The 26,685-nt window shown below is 47.7% G+C and overlaps 1 protein-coding gene across 3 annotated transcripts in view; it reads right to left on the bottom strand.

The window, feature by feature from the left end:
- The window catches only part of LAMA5 (laminin subunit alpha 5), a 163,581-nt gene extending 137,574 nt beyond the window's left edge, over positions 1 to 26,007 (bottom strand). For all 3 annotated transcript variants that reach the window (XM_075118705.1, XM_075118706.1, XM_075118707.1), the window contains exons 1-2: positions 25,284 to 26,007; positions 16,939 to 17,091 (exon numbers count right to left, since the gene is read on the bottom strand). In XM_075118705.1, the coding sequence (XP_074974806.1) occupies positions 16,939 to 17,091; positions 25,284 to 25,601 (471 nt within the window). In that variant the 5' untranslated portion in view covers positions 25,602 to 26,007. The remainder of the gene's footprint in view (positions 1 to 16,938; positions 17,092 to 25,283) is intronic.
- Positions 26,008 to 26,685: the final 678 nt, after the last annotated feature.

The raw sequence follows: 26,685 nt of genomic DNA, 5'->3' as shown, positions 1-26,685 counted from the left end.
CCCCTACCCTTTGTCTGTCTTGTCTAGTTAGAGACTAAGCTCTTCAGGACAGGGACTGTCACTTATTATGGGTATATATGGTACATAGCACAATGGGACCTTGGTTTAAATTGAGCCTCTAGATGCTAGAGTACTATAAATAATTTACAAGCAGTTCTCTTCTCTCAGCCAGTCAAGGCCCCGACTATGCTATGTTTGAAGCCATAGCTGCTGTTAGATTTCTAGGACATAGTCCCAACATGTGTAGGCAAGTACATCCTTCTAAAACACTGTGCTACAGACAGACACAGGCCGTTTCTACAATAGCATTTTTCAACAAGTTTCCCCACTATTATATTACCCTTCAGAGCAGGCTCAGCTGACAGCGGTAGAAATACCTGTGCACGGTCTGCATTCGCACTCCCACCCCCATTGCTAGAGGCAGCGGCAAACTGCAGCTACAAAAGTTTTGCTAGCGTAGACACAATCCTGGGTACTGGGTGCTAACATTTGAACAATGGCGTAGATGGGGCCTAATGGGACTCACAAGAACACAAAAAGTCTTCACAAGCACACAAAGCAAAGAGAGCTACTCTCTATATAGCCCCATCTACACAGGGCTCTGAACCAAGAAAACCAAGATTTTAAACTCTGAAGCACAATCAGAGATAAAAGGTTTTCCGGGGTAGTTTGGCTGGCAATGTAGACAGAACAAAACTACCTGTAAAATGGTTCTTAAAAGCCATGTTGGAGCTTAGCCAAGACCTCAGTACTCACCAAGTTTGAGTGGGTGCAGGCTTTCTGAAAGACTGAAAAAGGATTAAGCAACAGCTTTTGCAAACAGTTGGAGCAACAACAGTGAAGTGATGATGAAGCCAGAGGTACAGAGCTATGTTTGCAGTCCCGAGTTTGTATTTACAATTCGAGGCCATGTGCAAATACCAAAAAGCCATTCTTTGCGCTTTTCCCCATCAATGCTCAGCACTGTTACACATTTAACCAAATCCAAGAGATGCCTACAGCAGCAAGCTGGTTGCTTTTGGCCACATCCGCACACTGATATCACAATGATGGGGCCACATAAGGATCTAAATTGACAGATCTGAGCAGAGCATCGATACGCTGGGACCCTAGTGATTTATGTCAAAGCAGGCAAACAAAGACGGGGAAAGGGCAGGTACTAATTCTTATGTCAAAAATTGTGGTGACCCACCAAATTAGGTTCTTTTATGACCTGCTCTGCTGCAATGATACTAATCACTGCACAGACTAGGAATGGTGCAAATACCACAGCAGCAAACACACTAGCAGGAGACGTAAATATGTTTTCAATCAAAGTGTCTTGAATTTGAGGAAGGGACTGCAGGATTTAATGCATACAAACTGGTGTACACTTAAAGTTTAGCAGTATAACTACTTAGACAGAGGTGTGGATTTTTTTATTATTATTTTTTTTTTTTTGCTCCTCATTATGCAGGTAAAAGCCCTAGCGTGAGGATGCAATTATACTGTATAAAAGGTGCCTTACACAGGTTCCCAAACGGCTGCAGGCCCGGGTAGCAGGGACCACACTTACAGTGAAGGAACTACCTCACCGGCACATCACGCATACATACGGAGAGGTTTGTACGATTCCATTTGAGACCAACTGAGTAAGTCGTTCCTGTCTGGCTGCTCAGTGATCACATTAACGATGGGCTCCACTACCGTGGCTTTGCCAAAGGGTAACGGGTACTTACTTGCACTGCCCCAAGAGCAAACCACGGACGAGACCGGGAGTCTTCACTGCCAACAGAAAGTGCAGTTTTGCCATGGGATTACTGACACACGTTCCCTATAAATCCTAGGGGAGGCCAGGCACAGACGTTCTACTACTAAGTAATTTACAAGGCAAGTCGGGGAGGTCTGCCATGGGGCTGGGGACATAGTGGTAAAAGGGACAGGTGCCTGGTCTCCCTCGGCTGGGACTTTACAGAGGGACGGCTAACAGGCATTAGTCACCTTGTTTTCAGTGAGGACAACCACAATCTGGTCCTCGATTCCCCCTTACTCTGGGAGAGGAGAGAGACAGAGAGAGGTACTGTACACCAGCCCCGTCCCAGACACAGGCTACTTCCTCCTCTGTGCCACATCAGCTGCACTGACCAGTGCATGGCAGGATACAGTGGCCAGCTCTGCTCACTCCTGCCCCTCCACCCACCCACCCACGTGCGCAGAAGGGGAAGTAGCAACCTGGCATCAGGCACCCCTAGGCATTTCCCGGCAATCTGGGTAGGCACCAGGAGGCACGCTCTCTCCCTGGGTGAGAGGTGTCTCAGTCTCCTTCCTAGTAAGTGGGTGTCCACGTCACAGCACCCTACGCGATCACAATGGGCAGTCACAGCAGAGGGCTAAGAAGAGAAGCAGTTTCTCCAGATCAGGGTTGGATACAGTAGCTAGCAGGACACTGGGAGGAAGCATGCACTGCTGCTTCCAGAACTGCAATTGCTTTGTGAACTGAAGGCTTGCATACTGCAGCACACTCCCTATTGGCAACAATGCCGTGTTAATAAAGGCCCTTTGATGTTCACAAGTGACAGGTAAGTGCTGGAAACAATGAGCTTGCTTTGCTGAAAGGGTGGGCACAGGACTATGCTCCCAACATGAATGTGCAATTATCGCCGTTATGTGCCCAGGTATCGGACTCAGGGGATGTGCATGCCCAGCTACCCCATCTGCTCCTGCAATGACACTAACTGGACCAGCACCTTAGGTGCATTTTTGGGCCACACAGATGTGCGCCTAAAAATCCTTTGCCAATCTCATCCAGCATCTTACTTGGCATGGCATTCTTCATCCTGAAGCACTTCACAAAGTGACATACGGCTATACATAAGACCCACTTCCTCCACTTTGAAATGCTGCCACCTCTGGCGTGGAACATAGCAGCTCTCTGTAAGCAGCCACTCCACACAACAATTCAAGACAGGGAGTGAAGAATGGAATTCCAGGAGACATTTTAGGAAGGCAACATCTAACTCCAAGTGAAGATGTATTTTACAGTCTCTAAACTCATCAGAACTCTCTCTTCAGTATTTAAATATTGGCAGGGGAAGATGTAAGGGGCATGTGATGGTCAAGCACAGACCAGCCCCCCGCCCCGTCCCATAGCATGCTTATAAACTACATGCTGCAGCCCTTGAGAGGAGCTCAGGTACAGGTAGAATGGGTTGCAAAAAGAGGGGGTGGAGGGAAAGGGGAATGGAACAGATTAGGAACATGTAAGAGAGACCAGAGTATGGGGAAGGGGTAGAGAAATGAGAGTGGGAGAGGATAGGAAGAGAGATGGAGAGCAGAGCAGAGCAGAAGACAACACCACATTCAATGGACACGAGAAAAAAAAATGGAAACTGGATTCCAGAATGAAATAGAAAAGGGATGTAATGAAGCAAACACACAATCTTTGGGGTGAGTTTTGCTGTATTTACTCAGGCTCCTAATTTGATTCCTACTGACAACCCACTCAGAGGTCATCGCAAATGGATGATCCTAAGGACACCCAACAAACGCATGAGCCAGAGAAAGGTAATGTGACTCACCAGGGAGTGTCACGGTTAGCATGCAGAAAGAAGAATTAAAAAAAAAACCGCCACAAAACCCGGCCACCAGGCAAAGGAAGAGGCGCACGCAGCACTGGCAAGAACTGTTCTAGAGTACATGACATTCATGTGAAACGAATGGCCATTGTTCTCTTATCATTGTAATACTTTTGCAAGTTTAAGGTGCCTTTTGTTCAAGGACCTACGTTTGTTCAAGGACCTACGTTATAAGCCACACAAAGATCCCTGTCAGGCAGGGGAGTATTATTGCCATTTTACAGACAGGGAAATGGAGGCACAGAAAAAGCTAAGCAACTTGTCCAAGATCAGACAGCATGTCAGTGGCAGAACTGGGAATAGAACCACTCTCTCCAGGCTCATAGTCTTACATGCTAACTACAAGGGCACACTTCCCATCTGTTTGAGCTAGGAAAGTACAGATCTCTCTCGTAAACAGCAACTGTGACCCGCACAGTTACGGTTTGTTTTAAACTTGCCTAGCACTAGCAATTGTTCAGACAGACCAAATGCATCCAGCCCCCCTCCCCGGTGCACAAATGTTCGCACCCAGTTCAACTGAAGCTCTTGTTTACCTGCTGCCCTTCCCATCAGGCACTTTCCAGGAGAACAGCAAGAAAATGACAGTGCCTGCCTTCCAGCTATTAATTACAAGCCAAACCTGCTGATATTCCCAGCTCCTAGCAGCCTGACCTCTCTGGCTAGAGCTCACCCTTGGGCTTTCTCCTAATCTCTGAAGAATCCCAGTAAGCATAATAGAAGTGGCTGGCCTGAGGCGGTAGAGTAACATGGCTATGCAGGAGGCTCAGGTACGCTTCTAGTTTCTCTTCATTTCTCTCCACAGGCTGCAACTAAAATAAGCAGCTAGATATAGTTTGCAAAATTCTGGTGAAAAAAAAAATAAATTGCACATTCACCAGCATTTCAGTGGCACAGACAGTGCTGCCGTCGGGCATGGTATAAGCCAGCCTGGTTTCCTGGAACCATGGGTCAACTCCAGGCAGGGTCAACTCAGCCTTTCTGAATACTAGGCAGTTTTTGAGCAGGGGCTCTTTTGAATAAAGACCAAAAGCAACAGCAAAATCTTGTCTATTGTCAGACAACAACATGGCACCTTAGAGAGGGCTTGTCTCAGTTTCTTCAGCCAAAACTGAACTTCACCTCCACTGCGGGCTGCCACCCTTCCACCCCAGAGGTGACTGCATTTCAGCAACACTAGATATAGTAAAGTGCTTTGGAATCCCTTCAGGGTGATAAGCACTATGGTAAGTGTAAAACATCACCCTCCAGATAAGCAAGGTTCTGATTGGAAAGACAGGCAGTGCCTTAGCAATGGTGCCACATGTGATAATGGGCAAAGTTTTATATTGGCTATTGCTCTAATTCTGAAGCAAAAAAATCTCTCCAAACCCTGAATATTAGAAGCTCCCCTACCTCCATCCTCAGCCTGAAAACTCAGAATGCTCTATTTCACCCTAGGCTACCTACTACTGAGAAGACGCTTCTATGAACTAGGACACGTTTAGCTTCTATCGTGGGGGTTTCTTTTTATTGGTGATTTGCTATCTTGATATGCTTTTCATGGCCTGATGCAAAGCCCATTGAAGCTTGTGGAAAAACTCAGTCAGCACTGGATAAGGCTATAAGCTTTAAGTGACAGCTACTTAAACACGCTTCAGATGGTAAATAAACTTCATACAAATTACAACCACATGTGCCATGTTTTACTTAAATTCTAGTCTTTGCATTCTTTTTCCTATAGCAAACAACCAATCATAATGATAATTGGATAATGAGGGTGGAAAGAAAAAGAGAAAACCACAACTCCTGGTTGGTCCGCTTTGCTTCAAGGAGTGGAATTCTGTTTTTTTTACACTGTCATGAGGTGATCAGAATAGGTTTGGCACATCATCCCATAAAAGGGCTATAGAGATTGAGAGTGGGAGAGGATAGGAAGAGAGATGGAGAGCAGAGCAGAAGACAACACCACATTCAATGGACACGAGAAAAAAAAATGGAAACTGGATTCCAGAATGAAATAGAAAAGGGATAAAATGAGGCAACACACACAATCTAAGGCCCAGCCAGCTCTCTCTCTGCTCCAGCGCTAGGAATCTGGAGGAGTTGGCAGTACATAGTAATGGGTCAAAGGTGCAAGTGGAGTGTTAGATCTTCCAGACCAAAAAAACCCCTCTCTCCTTATCAGCAGAAAGGGAGAGCTGCCAGCACAAGAATTGGGAATGGCAGCTTTGAAATACTCAATGGGTTCTTCAAAAGCAGAAGTATTTCAATGTTTAAAACAAACAGGGAAAAAAAAAAACCCACAAATACTTGCAGAGAAAGGAATATTCATTACAGGGTATTGTGCCAACTAAACATCAGCATTTGATCTCTCCCGCCCCAATCTCTCTCACAGCCACACGCGCACACACCCACCTTCTTTCTTTGTTTTTGGAGCAACAAGAAAAGTGAAAAAAATGTTCCCACCTGCTTAGCAGCTGCCATATTTAAAAAACCACCCACAACAAAAAATAAATAATCCCCATCCCATGGACAAAGACATCCTTCCTAGGAATAGGGAAAAGCTGTCAGAAGTGCTCAGATGGGGGGGATGGTTTGCTTGTCTTTTTTAAGCATTCAAAATTCATGACCTGTCTACTCTGAAAGCTACTATGTGGCTGAAGAGCCAGTGACCGTATCATGAGAGTCAAGAGACTGTAGCCTCAGCAACTTAAGAGAGGAAGGGATGTTTCATCAGGCTGTTTAGTAGGCTTTATTTGTGTTAACTCTTCTCAAGCTCCAATGGCTAACACATACTTTGGAGAAAGAATGCCTTTGTTAAAGGGTTTTACCCCTCACCCCTTCAAATGAGGTGCAAGAGCTCACAATAAACATCCCTAAGCCCCACTACTCCTCCCCACAGAGGTCCTCCAACAAGAAGAGAGATAATTGATTGATGGTCCTGATACTTCTAAAAGGTAAAAAACCAAAACACAAATTGTATAAAGAAGTCCTGTTCTGTTTCTCTCACGGTAGCAGGATATACTGGGCCCTTTAAGGCAAGCGGACCACTTGGCTCATAAGCAGCAAGGCATTTTGTGACTAGTACTTTAGGAAGGAGGGACGGAACTGTAGCCGTGGCAACAACGCATGCTGGGGGAGGTGGCAGGGATATAGAAACCCCTCCCTTTCAGCTGCTGTTGGGTTTCTCCAAAACAGTCTTGGGAAAGAGCATTGGGGAGGACTAAGGATTTCTTGGCAGAGAGCTGAGAAGGTGGGTAAGGAGAAACCCCGGACAGCAGAATTTGTGTAAAGAGCTTCTCTCTGGGTGCAGGAAGTGACTGCGTGCATGGAAGCGGAGCTTGCAGAAAGCAGGAGGCAACAATCTGCTTCCTCTCAGAAGCCCAGGTTTGGAGTTCCCAGTAGAGGGAAGGAGTGCTCCCCTTCATCCACCCCCAGCATAGCTGGGTGATGAGCTTGCCATAACCCAGACCACAGATTAGAAGAGCAGACGATCCAGCCAGCTACAATTTAAGCTGGACCCTTCTATCGTTTACATCTTGTACACCAGCCCCTGGGACAGATCAGGCCCTTGGGACAAATGCCTGCAAAGACAGATCCCAATGAGGAGGCGATGTATCTTGAAGTATTATGGCCAGGTTGTCCATTTATGATGGATGTCTGTTAACCCAGCAGGGGTGAAATTCAGTTTGGCAGGGTTGCTAAAACACCTGTTCACCCTAACGGGAAACCAAGGCAGCAGCTACATCACCCTAGGACCTAGTCAAAGATCCAAAATAATCAGAGGAGCTCAAAATCCCACAAACCTAATTTATTTTAATTAAATATTTTGCAGAGCACCATTAAATTGATAGCTATGGCTCCTTCGTAGCTGCAGCACCAGACATACCTCAGCGTGAACAGGTACGGTGAATTGCCTTACATTTGTCTGTATCCCTGTGGTCTTTGGTTCTTTTGCTTGGGTGGATACACTCTGTTCTAGGATCACTATGGAGACCACTGTTTTGTTCTAAGGAATGAGGACCTCAGTTCCCATCCCAAGCCGAATGTTTCCCAAGCAAGCAAGCATCAGCAATGCAACAGAGAACTGTGCCAACCACCAGCAGACTGGGCTTCTTTTATTACTCATTTCTCTCAGGGTGTATTAAGGCAGGTTTTGTTGTCGTTTTAGAATAACTAGGACTTGGCTGCATGCTAGTCCCCACCCACCCACGTCTCACTGGAGATGGGAGAAGTGCAGACTGGCTATTACTGTGCAGGTCCTCCGAAGTCCTTTAACAACCACCAGGTTAAAGGATAAACTGATATTTCTAAAGGAAAATTAGAGAGGACTGGACAAAGGTGATAGAAAGAGAGCTGTGAATTGTGCTCTTCCTTCACATCTCTCCTTTAACAATGCACAAGGCCAGGTGGTTTACATACCCATGGAAAACGTTAAAAACTTTCTCTGAATGCACAGATGCCAATGGAGACTAGGGATTTAATTGTTCACTTAAGGGCTGCTTGTTAAAAGCGGAACACATGCCAAAGCCTTATGTCCACAACTGCATGCCTGGCTCACAAGGACATCTCTTCTATGTCCGCCCCTGCATGGTTAACCTTTACATAATAATACAGGCCCCAAGTAGCAGTCTACACTGTACAATAAGAAAGAGGAAGTGAGACTTGTGAACAGGAAATAGACTCCAGGAAAAAACACACCTCCTTTTGGAATGAGTTTCCCACTTAATAAGAATTAGTCTGATCCAGGGATAAAGGCAACCACTGTGTATTGCGATGACTGACACCTTCAGTTCTAAACTAAACGGGCTCAGAAAATAAGCTTAATTAGCTGGGCCACTGAGACTCTAAGGAGGCTCTTTTCTGCAGAGCCTGCAACTTTGACCCACCACTTCAGCTCTTCGAAAGCACAGCAAACATCTACATCACAAGGAAAAAGGTCAGTGATCCACCTGCAGTGGTGCTGAAACAATTTGTACAGCAGGAGTGCTGAGAGCCAATGAACCAACTGTAAACCCTGTATCTCATGGAAACCACTTCAGGCTGGGGGTGCAGCAGCACCCCTACTTCTAGCACCTATTAGGGATGTAAAAGGTTAAACAGTTGCTTACCAGTTAACCAAAGTTAACCATTAACCCCGGCAGACCCGTAGAGGGTTGGCAGAAAGGACTCCAGCCCCAACCAGGGTGAAGCGGCCCCAGCCCCAGCCATGCCGGCTGAGCCAGTGGGATCCTAGTCCTGGCCGGAGCAGGCCCTCAGTCCCGGCTGTGCCAGGCCGGCCAGGGCTGTACGGGGCCCCTGACATGCCCACAGCCCCGCCCGACGCGTCCCACCAAGCCCCGGCACCAGACACCTGCGAGCTGGCCCCCGTCACGCTAGACCCCGGCCGTGCACACTGGACCCTACAAGATGGGCCCCCAGCCCCCCACTGTGCCAGGCACCCCAGCTACCTCAGTTAACGGTTAACCAGTTAAACGAAATAATCGTTTAACCGGTTAACTTTATTGATATTTACATCCCTAGCACCTATGTCCACATGTTCTGTAGCTTATGCACTTTTTTTTTTAGTATCCGTAACAAAAGCACCTTCAAACTAGTCCTAGCGTTCATCTATCCTTTTCCTCCATCTTCTGTAAATTATTACAGTGTGCAGCTTTTGAATAAACTGAACTGGATTTGGAGTGTGTGCATCTGGTAGAAGTTACTACCTGGAGCTCTCTGAAGGATGAAGCACACTGTCACCTCTAAAGAGACCAAGGCAAATGGATAGGACTGTCAGTACAGAAGGTCAAAGATGGAGAAGGCAGCATTCTTCTTCTAGAGCAGTGTCCCACAACACACCAGACTAAGGGGTGATTGATTACAGCCTGTAAGTACCTAGGTGGGGAACAAATATTTGATAATAGGCCCTTCAGTCTAGCTCAGAAAGGTATAATGTGACGCAATGGCTGGAAGTTGAAGATAGACAAAGTCAAACTGGAAATAAGGTGTAAATTTTTTTAACAGCAAGGGTAATTAACCACTGGACAATTTACCAAGGGTCATGGTGCATTCTCCAAGCCTGACAATTTTTATATTGAGATTGAATGCCTGTCTAAAAGATGTGTTCTAGGAATTATTTTGGGGAAGTTTTATGACCGTGGTTCCCAAACGGGGTTACGCTATCAGGAGATGGGGTTGCAGTGATCCCTGCTGTGCCGAGGGCACCATTTTGAGCCACACAGGGTAACCTCGCATGCACTGTACATACAAGGTCACGATACCTGGAGGACATCATTTTGCTCTACAAAAGCATCCTCCACTCCTCACACATGCTGTGTGGAGTACACCACTTTGCTCTTCTAAATTGCGTCCTCCATGCTCTCTGGAGTCCTGGCAGGAAAGATTTCATTAAATTTGGGTCATGCCGGCAAAAGTATGGGAAACCCTGTTCTATGGCCTATGGTATCCACAAGGTCAGACTAGAGGATCATAATTAGGGCTCTGTATTTGTCTCTGAGGTCACGGATCCCATGACTTCCTGCGACCTCGGTGACTTCTGCAGCAGCCAGTGTGGCTGAACCCAGGGCTGCCCAAACAGCTGGCCCCAGAGCCCACTGTTCAGGGGGCCCTGGAGACAGCCACACTGGGCCACTGCTGGAGCGGCTCTGCAGCCAGCCACACCAGCTGCTGCTCTGGTGGCCCCGGGGACCGCCTGAGCAGCTGTCCCGGGGTGGTGGGAGCAGCCGCAGCTCGACGGCTCCTGGCAGCGGTCCCAGGGACCACCCAGCAGCAGCGGATGCAGCTGGCCCTGGGGACAGCCTGAGCAGTGGTGCCGGGGGCAGCAGGAGCTGTCACAGCTTGGCAGCTCCCAGTAGGTGATGCCGGGGGCAGCGGCTGGAAGCCTGGGGGGGGGGGGGGGGCGGGGAAGTGGAGAGGAAAGGAGCTGGTGCCATGGACTCTCCCCCCCGCCAGGGCTTCCCCCAAGATTCAATCATGGGTATTTATGGTGTAAGTCATGGATAGGTCACAGGCCGGGATTTTTTGTTTCTTGCCCATGACCTGTTCATGACTTTTACTAAAAATACCTGTGATTAAATTGTAGCCTTAATCATAATGGTCACTTTTGGCCTTGGAATCTATAAGATAGTGGCCGGAAGGTATGAGGCACTGTCAGACCCTTCTCTTCCAGGCCTGGGATTTTTTTCCCCAAGTGGAGGCTGCCAGACAGGAAGAAATGTGGGCTTCAGAGAAGGAAATAAATCCCTGAGAGGGTGTGAGTCAAGACACACTGCAAAATTTCAATTTGAAGTTTTACCTACTGTCTGTTGGGGGGGCGGGGGGAGGTGGGGGAGTCAAGGCAACTTCAGCATCAGCCAGGATTGGCAACAGCTCTGTGGAAGCAGGGATGCTAGGCACTCCATCTCCACCAGTGCTGTAGTAATTAACCTTAGGCAAGCACCGGCATGAAGGTACTTCCATTTCATGGCTGCAAGCATTCTTCCCCACGCAACGTACCATGAAACACTGACAATACAGAACACACTCTGGAGAGGCTTAGCCTGATTCACCTTCATGTCAGGAACATGTCAGGCTCTGGCTGGGAGCCAGCCATTCATACTGCTTGAAAAAGCCACCTGATTTATTACGGCTCTCGCTCCAGGAGTCTGCTCAACTACAACACCTTCTATCGCGCCCTGTCCCTCCCTCCACCTGCTGCAAGTAGCAATCAGCAGAACTATGGCAGGCAAACACCATGTACATTCACAGTCACTCCTCCCTGTGCTCTGTTCTTGTAACCTGCTGGTTCTGGCAAAGGCTCCAAAGCTTTTTCTGCTGGACTATTTCCCCTTCCCCAGATGACCTGCTCAGCGCTCATACCGAGCCTTCACTTCCCCAGTGCATTGAGTAAGAAGATCAATCTGCACGTGCCTTGGAGCAGTTCCCTATTATTTCTCTGGGTAAAGCCAATGTGTCCCTGCACCCACTAACTTCCATTGGCAACTGCAGTACACTTACAGCAAGCTGCCTTTCCAACCATCACTCGGGTGAATACTGGCCTGGACTCCCTCCCATTCCGGAAGCTTTCACTGAAGAGTTAGCCCACGCTTCTACCCCAGTGCCGCTCCTGTCCACATGCAAAAACTTCACTGGAGTGCTGTGAACATGGGCTAGCTGGCATAGCTGGGGGAAAAGGGGTTGGAGCCCAGGTTCTGCTTTCACCCAGGCTGGTGACCCACCCACTTTGCAGTGAGGATCCAGGCTAAACCACTCGAGTGCTGACAATTCTCCAGTGCTTTCCCAAAAGTCCTCCCCCGTGTGCCCAGGAGGACAGACAAGTCAAGAATCAGAGTGGGTCAGCTTACTGCAGCGCAACCACCCAGGAGACGGGCCTCCCTGGTGACACACACGGACGAGTGCAGCACACAGTAACTCAGGACGGGCTTGGCAGTGTGCCTGCTCACCCAGGCACCTTGCACCTAGGCTGACTCTACAGCCAAGATGCCCTCACAGACAAAGCAGTTTTACTAGCAAGGCTCAGTTTCCTTTCACTTAAGAGAATCATGGTCTTCCACACAGTATAGGGGAGCGTCACTAACACCCACATCTGCACCATAACATGGAGCCTCAGCATCAGAATCGCGATTACGTGGCTTGGTCCAACCTGTGGATGGGACCAAGCTGTGCAATGATGCTGTAAACTTAGTGCGAATGCACGCCAGCCCCATCCACGCAGGAAAGCCAATCCTTGTTCTGGCATGGTTCTGTAGCATTACATTTTGTAACATGACACTCCCAAGGAGTCACCAGACTACGTACCCCAGTGTCAAAACATTTGAAAGCTTTAAGAGTGAGTTTATGATCAACAGCAGCAAACAAAAAACAACAAAAAGTCTGTTCTCTATTTATTCTCCACCAGCAGCTTCCAGTGCCGGTCAGCTCTCTTTTTTCCAGTTGTAAATAGAGCAACTTGTTTTGTTTCTAGCTGCCAGATCTCAGCCAAGTGTCGGAATTCTAGATAGCTTTTCTCCTCCCCCTTCCCTGCTTTATCAGCATCAACATCCCATGGCAGTTCTGAAATCAGAGCTCTAATATCACAGACAATGAGGGAGCAGATACAAAGGGGCTGGAACAATTTCTCCCAAGCAGATTATGCATCTGATTACCTTTTGCCCATTCTAGGAGGAGACCTCTCTGATCTACCCTACCTGCTGGCTCTAAGACAACATGATGTGGGCCTTTAATATAATAATTCCAGCTGGGTGGCCAATCTGCATTTTATAAACCGTTGTTCGTTGGCTGCAAAGAATATTCTCCCTCTTCCCTTCCAATTTCACCATCTCAGTGAAGAAAGAGCAAGTTCTCTGGACACAGCCACTGAAAGCAGAGATCAACAGGCTGACAAACAAATTAATCACCACCACCTCCCCTATCCCCATAGTGCTGTTAAGTGCTGGAGAAACTTGGTTCTGGTTAGTAATTAAGCAGGCATGACTCAGGGTAGGTCTACGCAGAGGCTATACCAGCATAGCTACGACAATGCAGCTATGCTGGCATACCCCCACAGTGAAGACACCATCTACAGCAAGGAATGGGGTATTTCCCATCAGCGTAGGAACAGCTCCCTCCCTGAATGACAGTAGCTCTGTTGAGGGAAGCCCTCTTCCATCAACACAGCTGTATCTACACTGGGCGGTCGGCATAGCTGTGTCAACCAGGTGTGCGTTTCCCCCCCACCCTCCACAGCCCTGACTGAGGTAGCTATGTCGACCTAAGGTTTAAGTGAAGGCCAAGCCTCAGAAGAGACATTGGCAGCAAAGAAGAGCTATGACAAAAGGGCAGTGTTGCAAAGAACCCCTTTCCTGACCCTAACCACCCTATGACACTCCAGTATCTCTGCAGCAAATCAAGTGTCGGTGATCCCAGAACCTTCGATGCGTCTAAACACATCCACCCTGTACCCCAACATCACAGCTCAAAAGGAAACAGTGCTGGTTACCATCTAAAATGAGTAAGACATTTTCTGAGGCAGACGTTGGCCAATCCACTCAATTAAATTTAAACTGGACAAAGGGCTCCCTGCAGGGCATTGGGAGGCATAAAAGGCCTTATTTTCCAGCCTGTAAAATTGCTCAGCCTGCCTTTCAGGCGGTTACCTGCACAGTCCCACAGGCATTCAAGGAATTTCCAACACTTCTCTGCCAATTACATTAGGCTCTTCTGGCACATGCCCTGCAGGTACAACAGGACCCCAGACAGGCCTTTCTTTACCTTCCTCTCCCTCAGCCACAGCCCCAGGTCAACAGAAAGAAATTATGTGGGATTCTGTAACCCTTCACCAACACTTGCCATCACCTACCCCCAACAAATGGGGGACAAGAACCGGGGGCCAATCCAGAGTATACATGAAAGGAATGTCCATTTGTCCATCCAATACAGAATTACTGTTATGAGGAAACTGTCAGAAATGGGCTGCTAGTTTGAGAACAGACTATGTGCTCTTGCAGTGGCCTACATTGGGTATTTGTGGAGAACCAGTGAATGCAAACTTTGAACAAGGCAAGGAGGAGTAACAGTCACTATCAGTGGTCACATTGGATTTTGCTCATGACCTAGCAGGTACAATGATGAAATCCCACCCACTAGCAAAAGAATGAGGGAGTGGGAAAAGAACAAGGAAACATGGGAGTGCAGGGTGAGAAAGAGAAAACCCAAAGACCAAAAATTTCACCATGGCAGAATTTTTTCCCACCAATGTCCCAACTTTCCCCCTGGATCTTCGCTCCCGCACTCCCAGTGTTACAGTCTAGAAAGGAACTGAAGGAGGCAGATGCAGATTTGAGCCATCAAAGCTTCAGTAGCTTGCCAGCAGTGTGCTCTGCAGACTGCATCCCTGCCTAGGGCCAAAGGTGCTGCTTGGAGAATGAAGGTGGGAGAAGAATGTCTGCCTTGACTTGATGGGCTTTGGAACCCTCTCTCCTTTCCCTCGATGGGCTTTGGAACCCTCTCTCCTTTCCCTCCCTCCCACAGGTGAAGACAGCAGTTGGAGCAAGCAAAGTTCCACCCACATCCTCAGGGTCAGGAGACAAAGCTCTCGTATTCTCCTCACCTCACAAAACCCCTGCATTTGAAGCGTTTCAGAGGGACCCAGTGGATACCAGCTACCAGATACTACAACCTCCTTGGCCAGCATGGGTGAGGATTCTCACCCTCCCAAGAGCCAGATTATAAATCTGTTTTAGAGATTCTGATCAAGGCATTATGGGGATGTTTGGGGGGACAACGTGGATTGCACAGCTTAGTTATCAAGGGTCTCCGGAAAAAAAAAAAATCTTTGTCCACAGCACGCAGAAAAGCTAATCTAGCACTGTTACCTGGCAGGGACATGTTTATAGGGGATCCTGGAGACTTAGCTCAAATGGATGAGCAGAAATTAACATATTTGAGTGTTACTAAAAATCCGGAGGTACAGACTGACCTAGATCCCTACAGCCATGTAGGAGGAAAGATCTCAGTGCAGAGAACCCCCTTCAGGCACACATCTTTAGGGCATGCTCAGCCCCTCCCCCGAGTTTATTTAACTCCAAACCAAGCAGACTACAAATAACGTGACAGTCCGTCCATACACCTGAAATTCTGCCCACTCAACATAACTCCTCCATTGCCGTCATAATGGCCATGCTATCAAAGCCACACAATAGTGGAACCATGCAAAGGCCTCATTCACCAAGCCCCATATCTGCACAAGCAAAAAAGCAATGTGCCTACAAATAAGGTGAGAGGCTTACATTGTGCAGCTCACCCGTCACACAGGCTTCAAACACTCTCTCCACCTTTTGTTAGCAGAAGGCCCATTGCTCAAGCCCACCCTCAACCTGCTTGGAAACCACATTTTTCCACTAGCAGGGCCAGAGAAATCCCAATGCTGGCGATGAAAGTCTGCACCCAGCCAGCCCACTGGGGCGCTGCAGCAGTTAGAAGTGCTACTTCATCACAAACAAGCTCTGGAGCGAATGCCCGGCTCACTGAATTCTGAAGAGTAAACTGCTTACAGCACAGACTGCCTCCTTCCCCTGTTCTATTCAAGCAACTGGGAAGCCAGGGCTATTAGCCAGGAGATCTCCCAGCAGACTGCAGGCGCTCTCTTGAAATGAAAAGCCTGGAAGTAGCTTCATGTCAGACCCTTCAGAAGAGTGTGCTATTACCCTGTTGCTTGCCTAATGTACTGGGGATATTTAAATATTGAACAGGGTGGGTTTCAAAATGAGGCGATTGCTTAAAAAATGCTTCCCTTCTGCCTAAGCAACAGGCCCCTATGAGACCCTCGAACAGTCCCTTTCAGAAGGGAGACCTGAGACAAGCAAAGCCCTTCTACTGCATCACTAGCACCCTGAGGTAAAAGACTATCTATACAGCACACCAAGGAACGAGGCATCTGGAAGCAGGAGTCTTCCCTAGTGCCCCCTGCACACTCTCCTATTTGGAAGCGTCTGCAGACTGACGGGTTCTCTGGATGCAGCAGACACTGGCCACGCAGCCAAGGTGCTGTCTATACACAAAAGAGGCGGCCTGCAGAAAACCCAGGATCACTAAGCTGAGTTTGTGGTTTCTTGTTTACAACATGGCCGAGTGTTGTTTTTAGAAACAGTCTATTCCTGGGGGGTCCCCTCCCCTCCACTGAGGAAAGTTTGATAAAATAACCCGACATTTCCAGAAGAATTTTTCTCCAAATGAACCAGTGCTACAGACATGAGCGGCCATGAGGGCTGGTAGCTAGCATTTCTACACTGCTAATTCTTTTCACTGGACAGTATTAAAGACCAAGGATCTATTGGCAGTTTTGTCACAAGACCTTTAAAGTTGATTTCATGTTTTAAAACTCCACGGTTTAAATGCACTAGTTAATGTTTTGCAGCACACATCTCAGCAACTCTGGGCCAGCCATGGCTCATGTTTTGGATAAGGCAACAAGGAATTCCGGGGTGAAGTTTACATACAACATGGTAGCCAAGTTAGCCAAAGACTCTTCAGGGGAACAGTTTCAAAGTGGGCACTACTATTATTTAGTCAGTGCCACAGGTTTTCGTGACTCATGTGACTGCCGCAGCCAATGCTTAGGGAGATGGTGTGGTGGGTAACGCTACGCAGCACAAATTGCATTTAGGTTTTGTTTGAGAGCTGGATAGAACTAGAAGATCATATCTGCACCCTGGGATCTTAGTGGAGAATTCCCTGGCCAGCTATCACAGCAGCTTTCAGTCTCACCTCTACCATGGGGATAACTGAAGCTCTTTAAAGACACCCAAGAGGACAGGTCCCCGACCAGAGCAGCTTGCAACCTAAACCACCACTTTTCCGTTACCTGTCCGAGGTCCAAGGTCACGTTGACCTGGTTGAACTCCAGCCCGCGAGAGAGGGGCGGACTCTGCCACCAGCGCTCTGTTCCGTCAATGGCGTTGGTTATGGGGTGAGCCTTGTTGCTGTTCATCGATGTGCAAATGTCACAGTACTGCCCCTGCCGGAAGACACAAACAGGAGAGATTCACACGATCCCAGAGTGGCTGGCACATTCCAAGCAGCAGACTTTTTTGGTTCATAAAAAGCCCAGACACCAGGGAGGGAGGATATGCTTGCCACGTAAAAGGAGAGGCAAAGAACAATCAAGAAGTGGATGCAGCACCTAAGTGGTTTAGCAACCGCACCACCACCCTCTCCCTAAAGACGACCTGTATCCCTTTAAAGATGCATATTCTCTCCACACGTGTTCTCTTTAAACCCACATCAAGCATTTTTAATGGGGATCTCGCCGGACAGGATGTCACAAGTGCCATTATTGCGGGCAACACAGTTGTGCTGCTGCATTGGGACCATCCCCAAACTGAGGGTATCTGAAGCACATTTACAACAGGAAATTCTACAGCACTGGAGGAGGGGATTGCTTGGGGTCCAAACCTGAGGGTTTTTTCCAATAAGCAAATGTGTTCCCTTCCCCTTCTGTACATGTATAATCCTAATAGGGACCAGAAAATCAAACCCCAAAACAAAACAGGGGCAGAAGAGGAAATTTACAAGTAAAACCCTTTCAGCTATGGCCCTGCTTGAAAGTAATAGCCAACAACATCCAATACCTGGCCAGACCAGCCAGCTTTGTGATCTCTTCAGCAGCAACAGGGCCTCTAGCTGTGAGTCACTCATGGTCTCCTTGGTGCAGCGTGGGTTGCTATGGTACCAACAGACCCCTGGGCATGCAGCCAGGGAGGGGGAGAACCCTGCAACTCATGGGGTGGGCAGGGGCCCAGCTGCTTAAGACACTTCTATTCTGTAGAACAGCAAGGCGGGTTACACCAAAAGGAGGGATTTGGGCCATGTTGAGGGGGCCTGAAAATAGTCCAGGGAATTGGTGAGTTATTAGCTTAGTCCCTCTGTCCTGTCACTTGAATCACCCTGCTATGAACAGCCCACAAAGGAGTTCACTTATCTGACAGTTCCCCTTTAAAAGGGATGGTTATCTCTGGGCATAGTGCGTCAGCCTCATCTGTCCTGGCTCCTTGTAGTTTTAATAAGATGATGTTAAAATAAAAAGAAAATGGTATAGCTTTTAAGCAGAGAAGTTTCTGGTTATCAGGGAATAAGGTACAGATTATCAAGGGGTGCGAAGTTTGGTTTAGGATCAGGCGGCATAAGGAATACATAATCTGCAATATCCCCGATTGGGGGTAAAAGGTTAATGGGTCAAAGTACAGACATTGAGATATGGGGGTATGTTGTTCATAGAATGGTTATGTTCAGGTGTGGTACAGATCTCCAGGAACAACCTCCAGCTTCCTCGCACTTCAAACCCTCTCCCCTCCAGGGCTGCAGTAAAACAGTCATCCCACAGAATAGCCATTGTCATATCCACAAACTCAAAGGACTGGATGAGACTCCAAGCCAAAAAGGAAACAGAAAATTCCCAGCATTCTTCCCTGCAGACATGTGGTATGTTATTTGCAGGCAATTGTGCAACACAACTTGTTCCAAACAAGTCCACCTTTTAATTAACTCGGCTAGAGATATGAAAATACCAGACAGTGAAGTACAAAGCCAAGGAATGGAGACAGCCAGAGCTGCTCAGTGTAACACTGTTTGCTGTGCACCGAGACCTTGCTGTAACACAGGGAGTCAGAACAAGGACCTTTTAAACAAACTTCTAACAAGGGCACAGACAAGCAAAGAACACTCGTTCACCCAGTGAACATCTAACAGGTAACAAAACTGACCTATTAAAGAACAGACCTGCTAGAAGAAACCTGTGCAACAGGCTGTGTGGAGAATTAGATTTCTAGTGCCAAGCCCAAAATTCAGAAGCTTGTCACAAAAGTGGGATGTTAAAGAAACTTGGAACAAAATGCAAAATCCTCAAACTCTGATGTTCTTGAATTTTGTTTCAAGTGTTTCACACAATGACATGTGTGAATGACATGCAGACACCACCTGAAGTTTCCATAGGACTGAAAATTAACAAAGGCTACTGTACTTTATTGATGCTACAGATGTTCCTCTCTCTGTTACTGGTGCCAAGTGCCACTATTAAAGGCAAACATCTCAGTGGCTTACTTGAGCTTGCTATTAAATGGTGTAATTGGGCCCCTGATATTACCCAAAAGTTTATAGCTCATTCCCAAAAGTTTATAGCTCATTTGTCTAGAGAGATGACCTGACTCACAAGCAAAATTGATCATTTCTAGCTACTCAGGGAGTCAAACATATTTTAGGGCAGATTACACACTTACATTGGAGATTCAGATAAAAAAGAGCTGAGCTCGGACCTCCGAATCTGAAGATTTTGTTTTAAAAAGAAAAATGCAGGTCTGAGAAGTGTAACCCTGTGACTTGTGGAAACTACAACAGACTGCAGTTTTCTCAGCTCAAGAGCGAAAGGGAGGAAGATGCCTATCAAGATAAGCAACAAGGTGAAAGAACTATTGAAATGGAGGAAGAAAGACAGAAGTTGCAAGAGGGTTTAAGGAACATAATAATGCTGCTATCAGAACAAAGGGGAGTGATAAGGATAGCGACTGAATGGAAGAGGAGCCTTCAAAGAATCACTGGCCTGCTCCTGCTCCCAATGAAGTACACGGGAAATCTCAAATCTCCTCAGAGCACAGAAACAAGCCCTGAAGCCCTGCTGAGCTTGGCAGCCTTAAGGCAACTGGCTTTGTCCTGGCTTATCTGGCTTTGCCATTCTCAGTGATCCTCACCTAATTTATCAGAAACCCTGAGGGACAAGATCCCAGGGCTTTGGATAAGAAACTGGGGGGGCTAGGGAAGCCCTGGGTGACATTTTCAAATGAGTCAGCTGCACAATTAACTGTGCATACAAATCTGGTAACTGCACACACCAAATTGGCACATGCTTGGCTGTTGTTGCAACAGGTGTCTGGTTTTGCAGGCAGCTCTAACCTGTTGCCCAAAATTACAGGGTTTGTTTTCAATTCCAATTAAGTCATTAAAATGTTGGTGTCTTAATAAAAGGAAACATGGAAGAGACATAGGTAGAAATAATACAGTACAGTAGTAGTCCTTCCATTTTACAAAAAGAAAAGGAGGACTAGTGGCACCTTAGAGACTAACCAATTTATGTGAGCATAAGCTTTCGTGAGCTACAGCTCACTTCATCGGATGCATTCAGATAACACCCATTTTTTCATGTTCTGTATGTATATAAATCTCCTCACTGTATTTTCCACTGAATGCATCCGATGAAGTGAGCTGTAGTTCACGAAAGCTTATGCTCAAATAAATTGGTTAGTCTCTAAGGTGCCACTAGTACTCCTTTTCTTTTAGCAGATAACAAGACAAAGGGGCCAAGTCTGCTTCCACTGGACAGCAGTATAAATCAGGAGTAAACTCCACTTAATTCAATGGAGATGCACAGATGTAAAATGGAGAATCAGACTCCCAGGTTCAGACATGTAAGGAGCCTGGTTCACCTCACACTTACACCAGCGTGAGCAGAGAATCAGCCCCATAAATCCTACCCCGTGAGTTTATAATCTCAAGCGCTGATCCTGCAAACACTTAGGCGAATAACCTTACACACACGCGCAAGGGTCTGCATGAAGGGGGCCTATAGCTACGCTACAGTTTATGTCGGCAAAAACTTTGTGTCGCTCAGGAGCGTGAGTATTCCACCCCCTTACCGACATAACTTACGCAGACAGAAGCGGTCATGTGCACAGAGCTATGTTGGCAGGAGAGCTCCTCCTGCCGACGTAGCTTTGCTTACACCAGTCACGGAGGTGGGTTTTTTTATGCCCATGGGAGACCTCCCTCCAGTCGGCATACAGTGACTTCACCACATGTGCTGTAGCAGCACAGCTGTACCAGATGCAGATGTGCCGCTGTACGTATAGACATGGCCTAATTGAAGAGGTATGTCAAGTTAAGGCAAAACGGGGGTGAGTGGGGCTACAGATACAGGCTCCTAAATAGACGTGAAGTTGGTGGGATTTGATCAAGTATTACTTTTGTTTTGAGAATGAATGTGATTCCCAAAATACACGTAAATTGCAACTAGTAGTGGGCAATCGAATTACCCAGGGAAGACCAACATCTCTACACCCCAAATTGCTCTCTAGGGAGCAAGCTTTTGGAACACTGCAGCTAATTACTTAGGAGCAAGACTCAGAATGCAAGCGTGAGGGTAGAACATTTCCCTCACTGCATTTTATTACATGTTTGCGGTGCACTGTCTTGGAACCCAGACAGCCATGTCTTCATCTGAAGTTTAATCAGAAAGTCGCTTTTTACTGATAAAAACCTAATGTGGTTCATCTTCTGTCCCATCTTTAGTCCAGTGGGCAAATTCACGGCTCATTAAAGTGAGATCGCTAGCAGTGGGTAGAGCTACTGGAATAGTAGCAAGCACTGTACAAACTTCTCCATGCAGTTCTTTCCACTCAGTTCTGACCTGTGTAACTCCTGCAGATCACAAAAGCGACCACAGTTAAAAATGGTGGCAGCCATCTGTGAGGCTAGAATGAACTCTGACTTCATCATATTCCAAACAAGTCTGGAGCCTGGTGTTTAAAACTATGCCACAAACTCTGCGAGTTTCAAAGCTAGTATTATTAAACAGAACAGGGTTTTTTAGGAATTCGCTGAGGCAAAAAAAGTTGATTTCCCTTTCCCAAAAATTCTATTACAGTGTTAATTAACTAAAACAGTTAGTGGTGGCAGAATTGATTGAACCCATTAGATTGACAAGCTACAATATTTGTTAGGCAGCCAATCCAGCGAATGTCTGTCCTCTTAACGACCATGCCCCATTGAAACTTCTTGAGTAGCCATCAAAACTGAATCTTGCAGAGCTCCCACCCAAAAACCCTCCTGACAGTGGCTGCACTTTGTGTGGAACAGTGTACAAGAGAGCAGGTGAAGGGGTCAGGCGAGTAACTGGTGAAACATGGAGCATGGACAGGTTTCAGAGTAGCAGCCGTGTTAGTCTGTGTTCGCAAAAAGAAAAGGAGGACTTGTGGCACCTTAGAGACTAACACATTTATTAGAGCATAAGCTTTCGTGAGCTATAGCTCACTTCATTGGATGCATCCAGTGAAGTGAGCTGTAGCTCACGAAAGCTCATGCTCTAATAAATTTGTTAGTCTCTAAGGTGCCACAAGTACTCCTTTTCTTCTAGTGACATACATTTGTAGTTCATTACGGTCACTTCAATCTGCTTAAATTGAACACTTCCCCCCCATCCCAAACCACCCCCACCTCCCTCCTCACTGCTTTAGTCACTGGGTGGTGTTGAAATCCTTAACAGGGATGAATTGGGAACTCTGACCTTTGCACTAATACCTCTTTTTTTCCCTTCCTTTCAGGTGCTGCCTGTAGTCATGGAAAGGAGCCACCACAAAGGATTGTTCTAAATCTTTCAGATTGACCAAAGAATCTTAGCCTAGGAAGCAGAGCTCAGATCAAAGCACTCCCTTATCAAAGCTGCTCGAAGGAGCGGGAGGGGGTCACTATAGCATCTCAAAGTCTAAGAAACCATGTTTGTTTAACTGGAAATAACTGGTAAGATGTAAGGAAACTACAGTGCTAGGGCAAGGCTGTATTTGCAAGGGCATGAGTCACAAATGCTTTATTTTAGCTACTATTTAATGCAGTCTGTTATAAATCAGGCTAGTCACACAGAAGCATCAAGAATGGCCACTGACTTCATGTCAAATGCATAGCCCTTAATGTGTGTAATAAGCCTCCATGTTGCTAACCTTTATTTTTTATAAGTCTCATTATACTGGATTTACTGATCAGGTATTTAGATGTTGGTGGCAACTGAACACAGAGCAGCACACACTTCTCAGTTATCTTCCTCCCTGAGCATTACATTGACAATAAAAGCGCAGCCCTGAAGTTCCAACAACTGCTATGTTCAGGATTCATGGAATCCTTTCCCACATCCATCAACGACAGAATAAGGCAATATTTGCCCAGTCGTGTTTTATTTTAGACTGTTGCAGTATACAGGTCTGACGCACAAGTCTGCTAACAACTGTAAAGCAATAAAATGGAAGGAAGACAGAGTGGGATATTGACATCGAACTCTGCCCTTTAGTAGCCAGAAAATTCCAAGCAGCTAAAGCATTGGAGACTTAGGAGAACGTGGCCCAAATGGAATAACTGCTTTTAAAAAAACCTATCCGACCTGTTTGAGGACAGCAATGTCACACTAGCAGTTTTCCAAACTCTCCCTCTGCTTATTAACAGGCTGAGTAGGGTCCTATTGCTCCAGGTGACATAGCACCATCTCTCTTAAATTACCCAGGAGAAGCTACTGGCCAACAGCACATAGTGTTGCTTAGATTTGTCATTGCTTTTTTCTCATGAGGGTTTCAGATTCTTCTGTTTGCTTCCCACTACTTTGGCTGTTCTCATGGGATTACAGCGGATCTGGGATTCATGGAACTAAAGCTCCCATTTTACAAATCCTCTTGCAATTGGTCTCCCTGCCTTCCAAGATGTCCATAGCTGTTAGTCATCCCTGTGTAGCAGCCTGTTTGAGTATTACAGCATTTGAGTATTACAGAGTGAATTTGTGGGGGGGGGTGGAGGGTGAGAAAACCTGGATTTGTGCTGGAAATGGCCCACCTGTTGATCACTTTAGATAAGCTATTACCAGCAGGACAGTGGGGTGGGAGGAGGTATTGTTTCATATTCTCTGTGTGTATATAAAGTCTGCTGCAGTTTCCACGGTATACATCTGATGAAGTGAGCTGTAGCTCACGAAAGCTCATGCTCAAATAAATTGGTTAGTCTCTAAGGTGCCACAAGTCCTCCTTTTCTTTTTGCGAATACAGACTAACACGGCTGTTCCTCTGAAACCTAGCATTTTTGCAGTCTGCATTCCAAGGGGATTCCTGGCTACAGGTTCCTATTGTCAGGTTACACTGGGACACATGGGATACAGGTAAACTGTTTTTACAAGCTGATGTCAGGTGAATATTACCAATACCCCCCCTCAAAAAAAAATCTCAACACAAGCAGTATCTGGCTTACACACCCATATTATTAAATATTAGCATGATCACCGATGTCTGATCTTTTCTTTCAGACCAATTCAGCAGTCTCCACTTGCCCTGGATTTCATCAGCACAGAAACCAACACCTTTAAAAATAATGCCATAGGAACCTAACAGGCTGTGTTTAGTTTGTGCAATTTTCTGGCAACCCTGGAGCATTTCTAGCAACCCTCGAAAAGGAACACGTGTTCCCTTTCCCCTGCAGCCTTTGCAAGAGAAACCACGTTTGGAGAATTCAGAGAAGATGCCTCCAAAAAACTAGCCAAGTGACAAGCTTTTAAGAAAAGTGAGGGGGGAGCAAATCACCCCTCACCATCCCTTCAAAAATGATCTTCCACAATCAACCCTTTAGTGGAGCTAAAGAAAATGAACACTCTGCAAAAGTGCAACTGCTATTTGCAGGGTGCAAGCACAAGGGTCCACACCTGGGAAAGTACTAATGAAAAGATTGTCGCCCTGCTGTTTTCTGAAACACTGAATTGCTCTCCTGGTAGCTGGTGGCCTAAAATGGGCCAGCTAATGTGTTGCAGGATTTCCCTCGCTCGCACCCTTCTTGTCTAAAAGGAACCTCTGAGCTAATTCCACACAGCCAGTAGAGCTGAAATCTACCTTTGCAAACACACGCTGATGGAAGAAAAACAAGATCTTGATTTACACGGGGGGGAAGTAAAGCTATTCTGAAGAATAAACGCATCACACAATCCCACCAGGGCCAGGCGTATTCCTAGGGGAATTTAGTGCAGCTCCGCTCTGCTAAAGCACAGGACGAAAACTGCCTAGGGGGCTGCTTCAAACCATCCCGCTGGGAGGCGACCCGGGCCATTCAATGCAGCGGCTCAAAAACAACAAGAAGAAGTTTCCTAAACCCACATGTCCCCGTCCCCGTCCCCCCTTCGCTGGGTGGCGAGAAGGGCAGAGGCGAGGGCGCCTGGGGCGAAGCAGGCACGGCCCTGAGCAGGCATTTCCCAGCTCGCTTTGTGCGCGGCTGGCCCCATTCACCGGCCGGCGAGCGCCTCGGCTCAAGGGAGGAGCGGCAGGAGCCGGGCTACCGGGAGCGGCCCGGGGGATGCGCCAGGGGGCTCGGGGCAGGTGCCCCCGGGACAAGCGGCGCCGCCGAGCCCCGAGCCGGGCTGCCCCCTACCTGGATGGTCTGGTTGGGGTCCCCTCCTGCCACCGGCCCGCCGACCAGCTTGCAGTAGAGATCCTCCACGGCGCGGGGGCTCCTGCGGCCGCCGGCCGCGCCGCGCTCTTCCCCGCAGGTGGCGGAGGCGGAGATCCGGGTGCTCTCGGCCAGGTTGAAGTAGGGCGGGTGCAGGCTGTGGCCGTTCACGTCCCCGGGCAGGGGGACCCGCGGGCGAGCCGCGCCGGCGGGCAGCGCCGCCGCCAGCAGCAGCAGCAGGAGCCGCAGAGACACCAGCGTCCCCGGGAGCCTGTCCGCATCCATCTCCCTCCTCGCCATTTTCACCGATGCTGAGAGGGACGGAGAAGGGGGGTGGGGGGAGAGAGAGGAAGTTGGCGGGGACGAGCCTAGCGCCGCTGCCCGCCGGGGCTCATCGCTGCCGGGAGGGATGCCGGGGGAGCGGGCTGCACGCCGCCGCCGAGGCTGGGTGTTTGCCGCCGCTGAGCCAGGCAGAGGCAGGGCTGCCTAGTCAAGTGAGGAGACATCAATCTCTGCCCTCCCTGCCCCTCCCCGGGGCCGGCTGCTGCCCCGCCAACGCGCCCGCCGCGGCTTTGCAAACTCCTTCGGCGGCAGCGGCGGCGGCGGCCGCCCCCCGGGACGAGGGGAGGGGAGTGGCCGCGGGGGTATTCATGCGGTTCTGCGGATTGTCTGGGCAGCCCTGCCGCGGCTGGCTTAACCCCTTCCTACGCCGGAGCGGGTCCCCCGCGCGCTTGCCAGAGGAAGAATTCTCTTTGCAGAGAGTCCCCGGAGCCACTCAACGTCCAGGTTAAAAAGATGTCTGCAGAGCAGTCCTCCCGCTCAAGAAATAAAGTTAGTACAGGTTTCAGAGCGGTAGCCCTGTTAGTCTGTATCAGCAAAAACAAGGAGGAGTCCTTGTGGCACCTTAGAGACTAATTTCAGAGGAGCAGCCCTGTTGGTCTGTGTCCCTAAAAAGAACAGGAGGATTTGTGGCACCTTAGAGACTAACAAATGTATTCCAGCATAAGCTTTCCTGAGCTGCAGCTCGCTTCACTTCATCTCTAAGGTGCCACAAGTACTCCTTTTCTTTTGTCTCAGAGACTAACACGTTTATTGGAGCTTTAAGCTTTCCTGGGCTAAAACGCACTTCATCAGATGCATGGAGTGACAAATAAAGTAAGCAGAATATATAGTATAGCATGTGGAAAAGTTAGTACAGGATCACATTTCCTTTTACAGCTATTTTCTGACAAATCTATTTAAATGCCATGATAAAAATCACCTGCCCCTATTAGGTCAGCAGCTGAACTATTGGAAGGAGAAGGGGCCCAATGGGGTGTACTAATTTTTTTTTTTTAATGATTGATATAACCTTTACCGACCCCATATGTCTGCTTCCTGGAAC

This window comes from Caretta caretta, chromosome 13 (genome assembly GCF_965140235.1).
Source record: "Caretta caretta isolate rCarCar2 chromosome 13, rCarCar1.hap1, whole genome shotgun sequence".
NCBI classification, from domain to species: Eukaryota; Metazoa; Chordata; order Testudines; family Cheloniidae; genus Caretta; species Caretta caretta.
The sequence above is the reverse complement of the archived record's forward strand: the minus strand, read 5'-3'. Positions and strand labels throughout refer to the sequence as shown.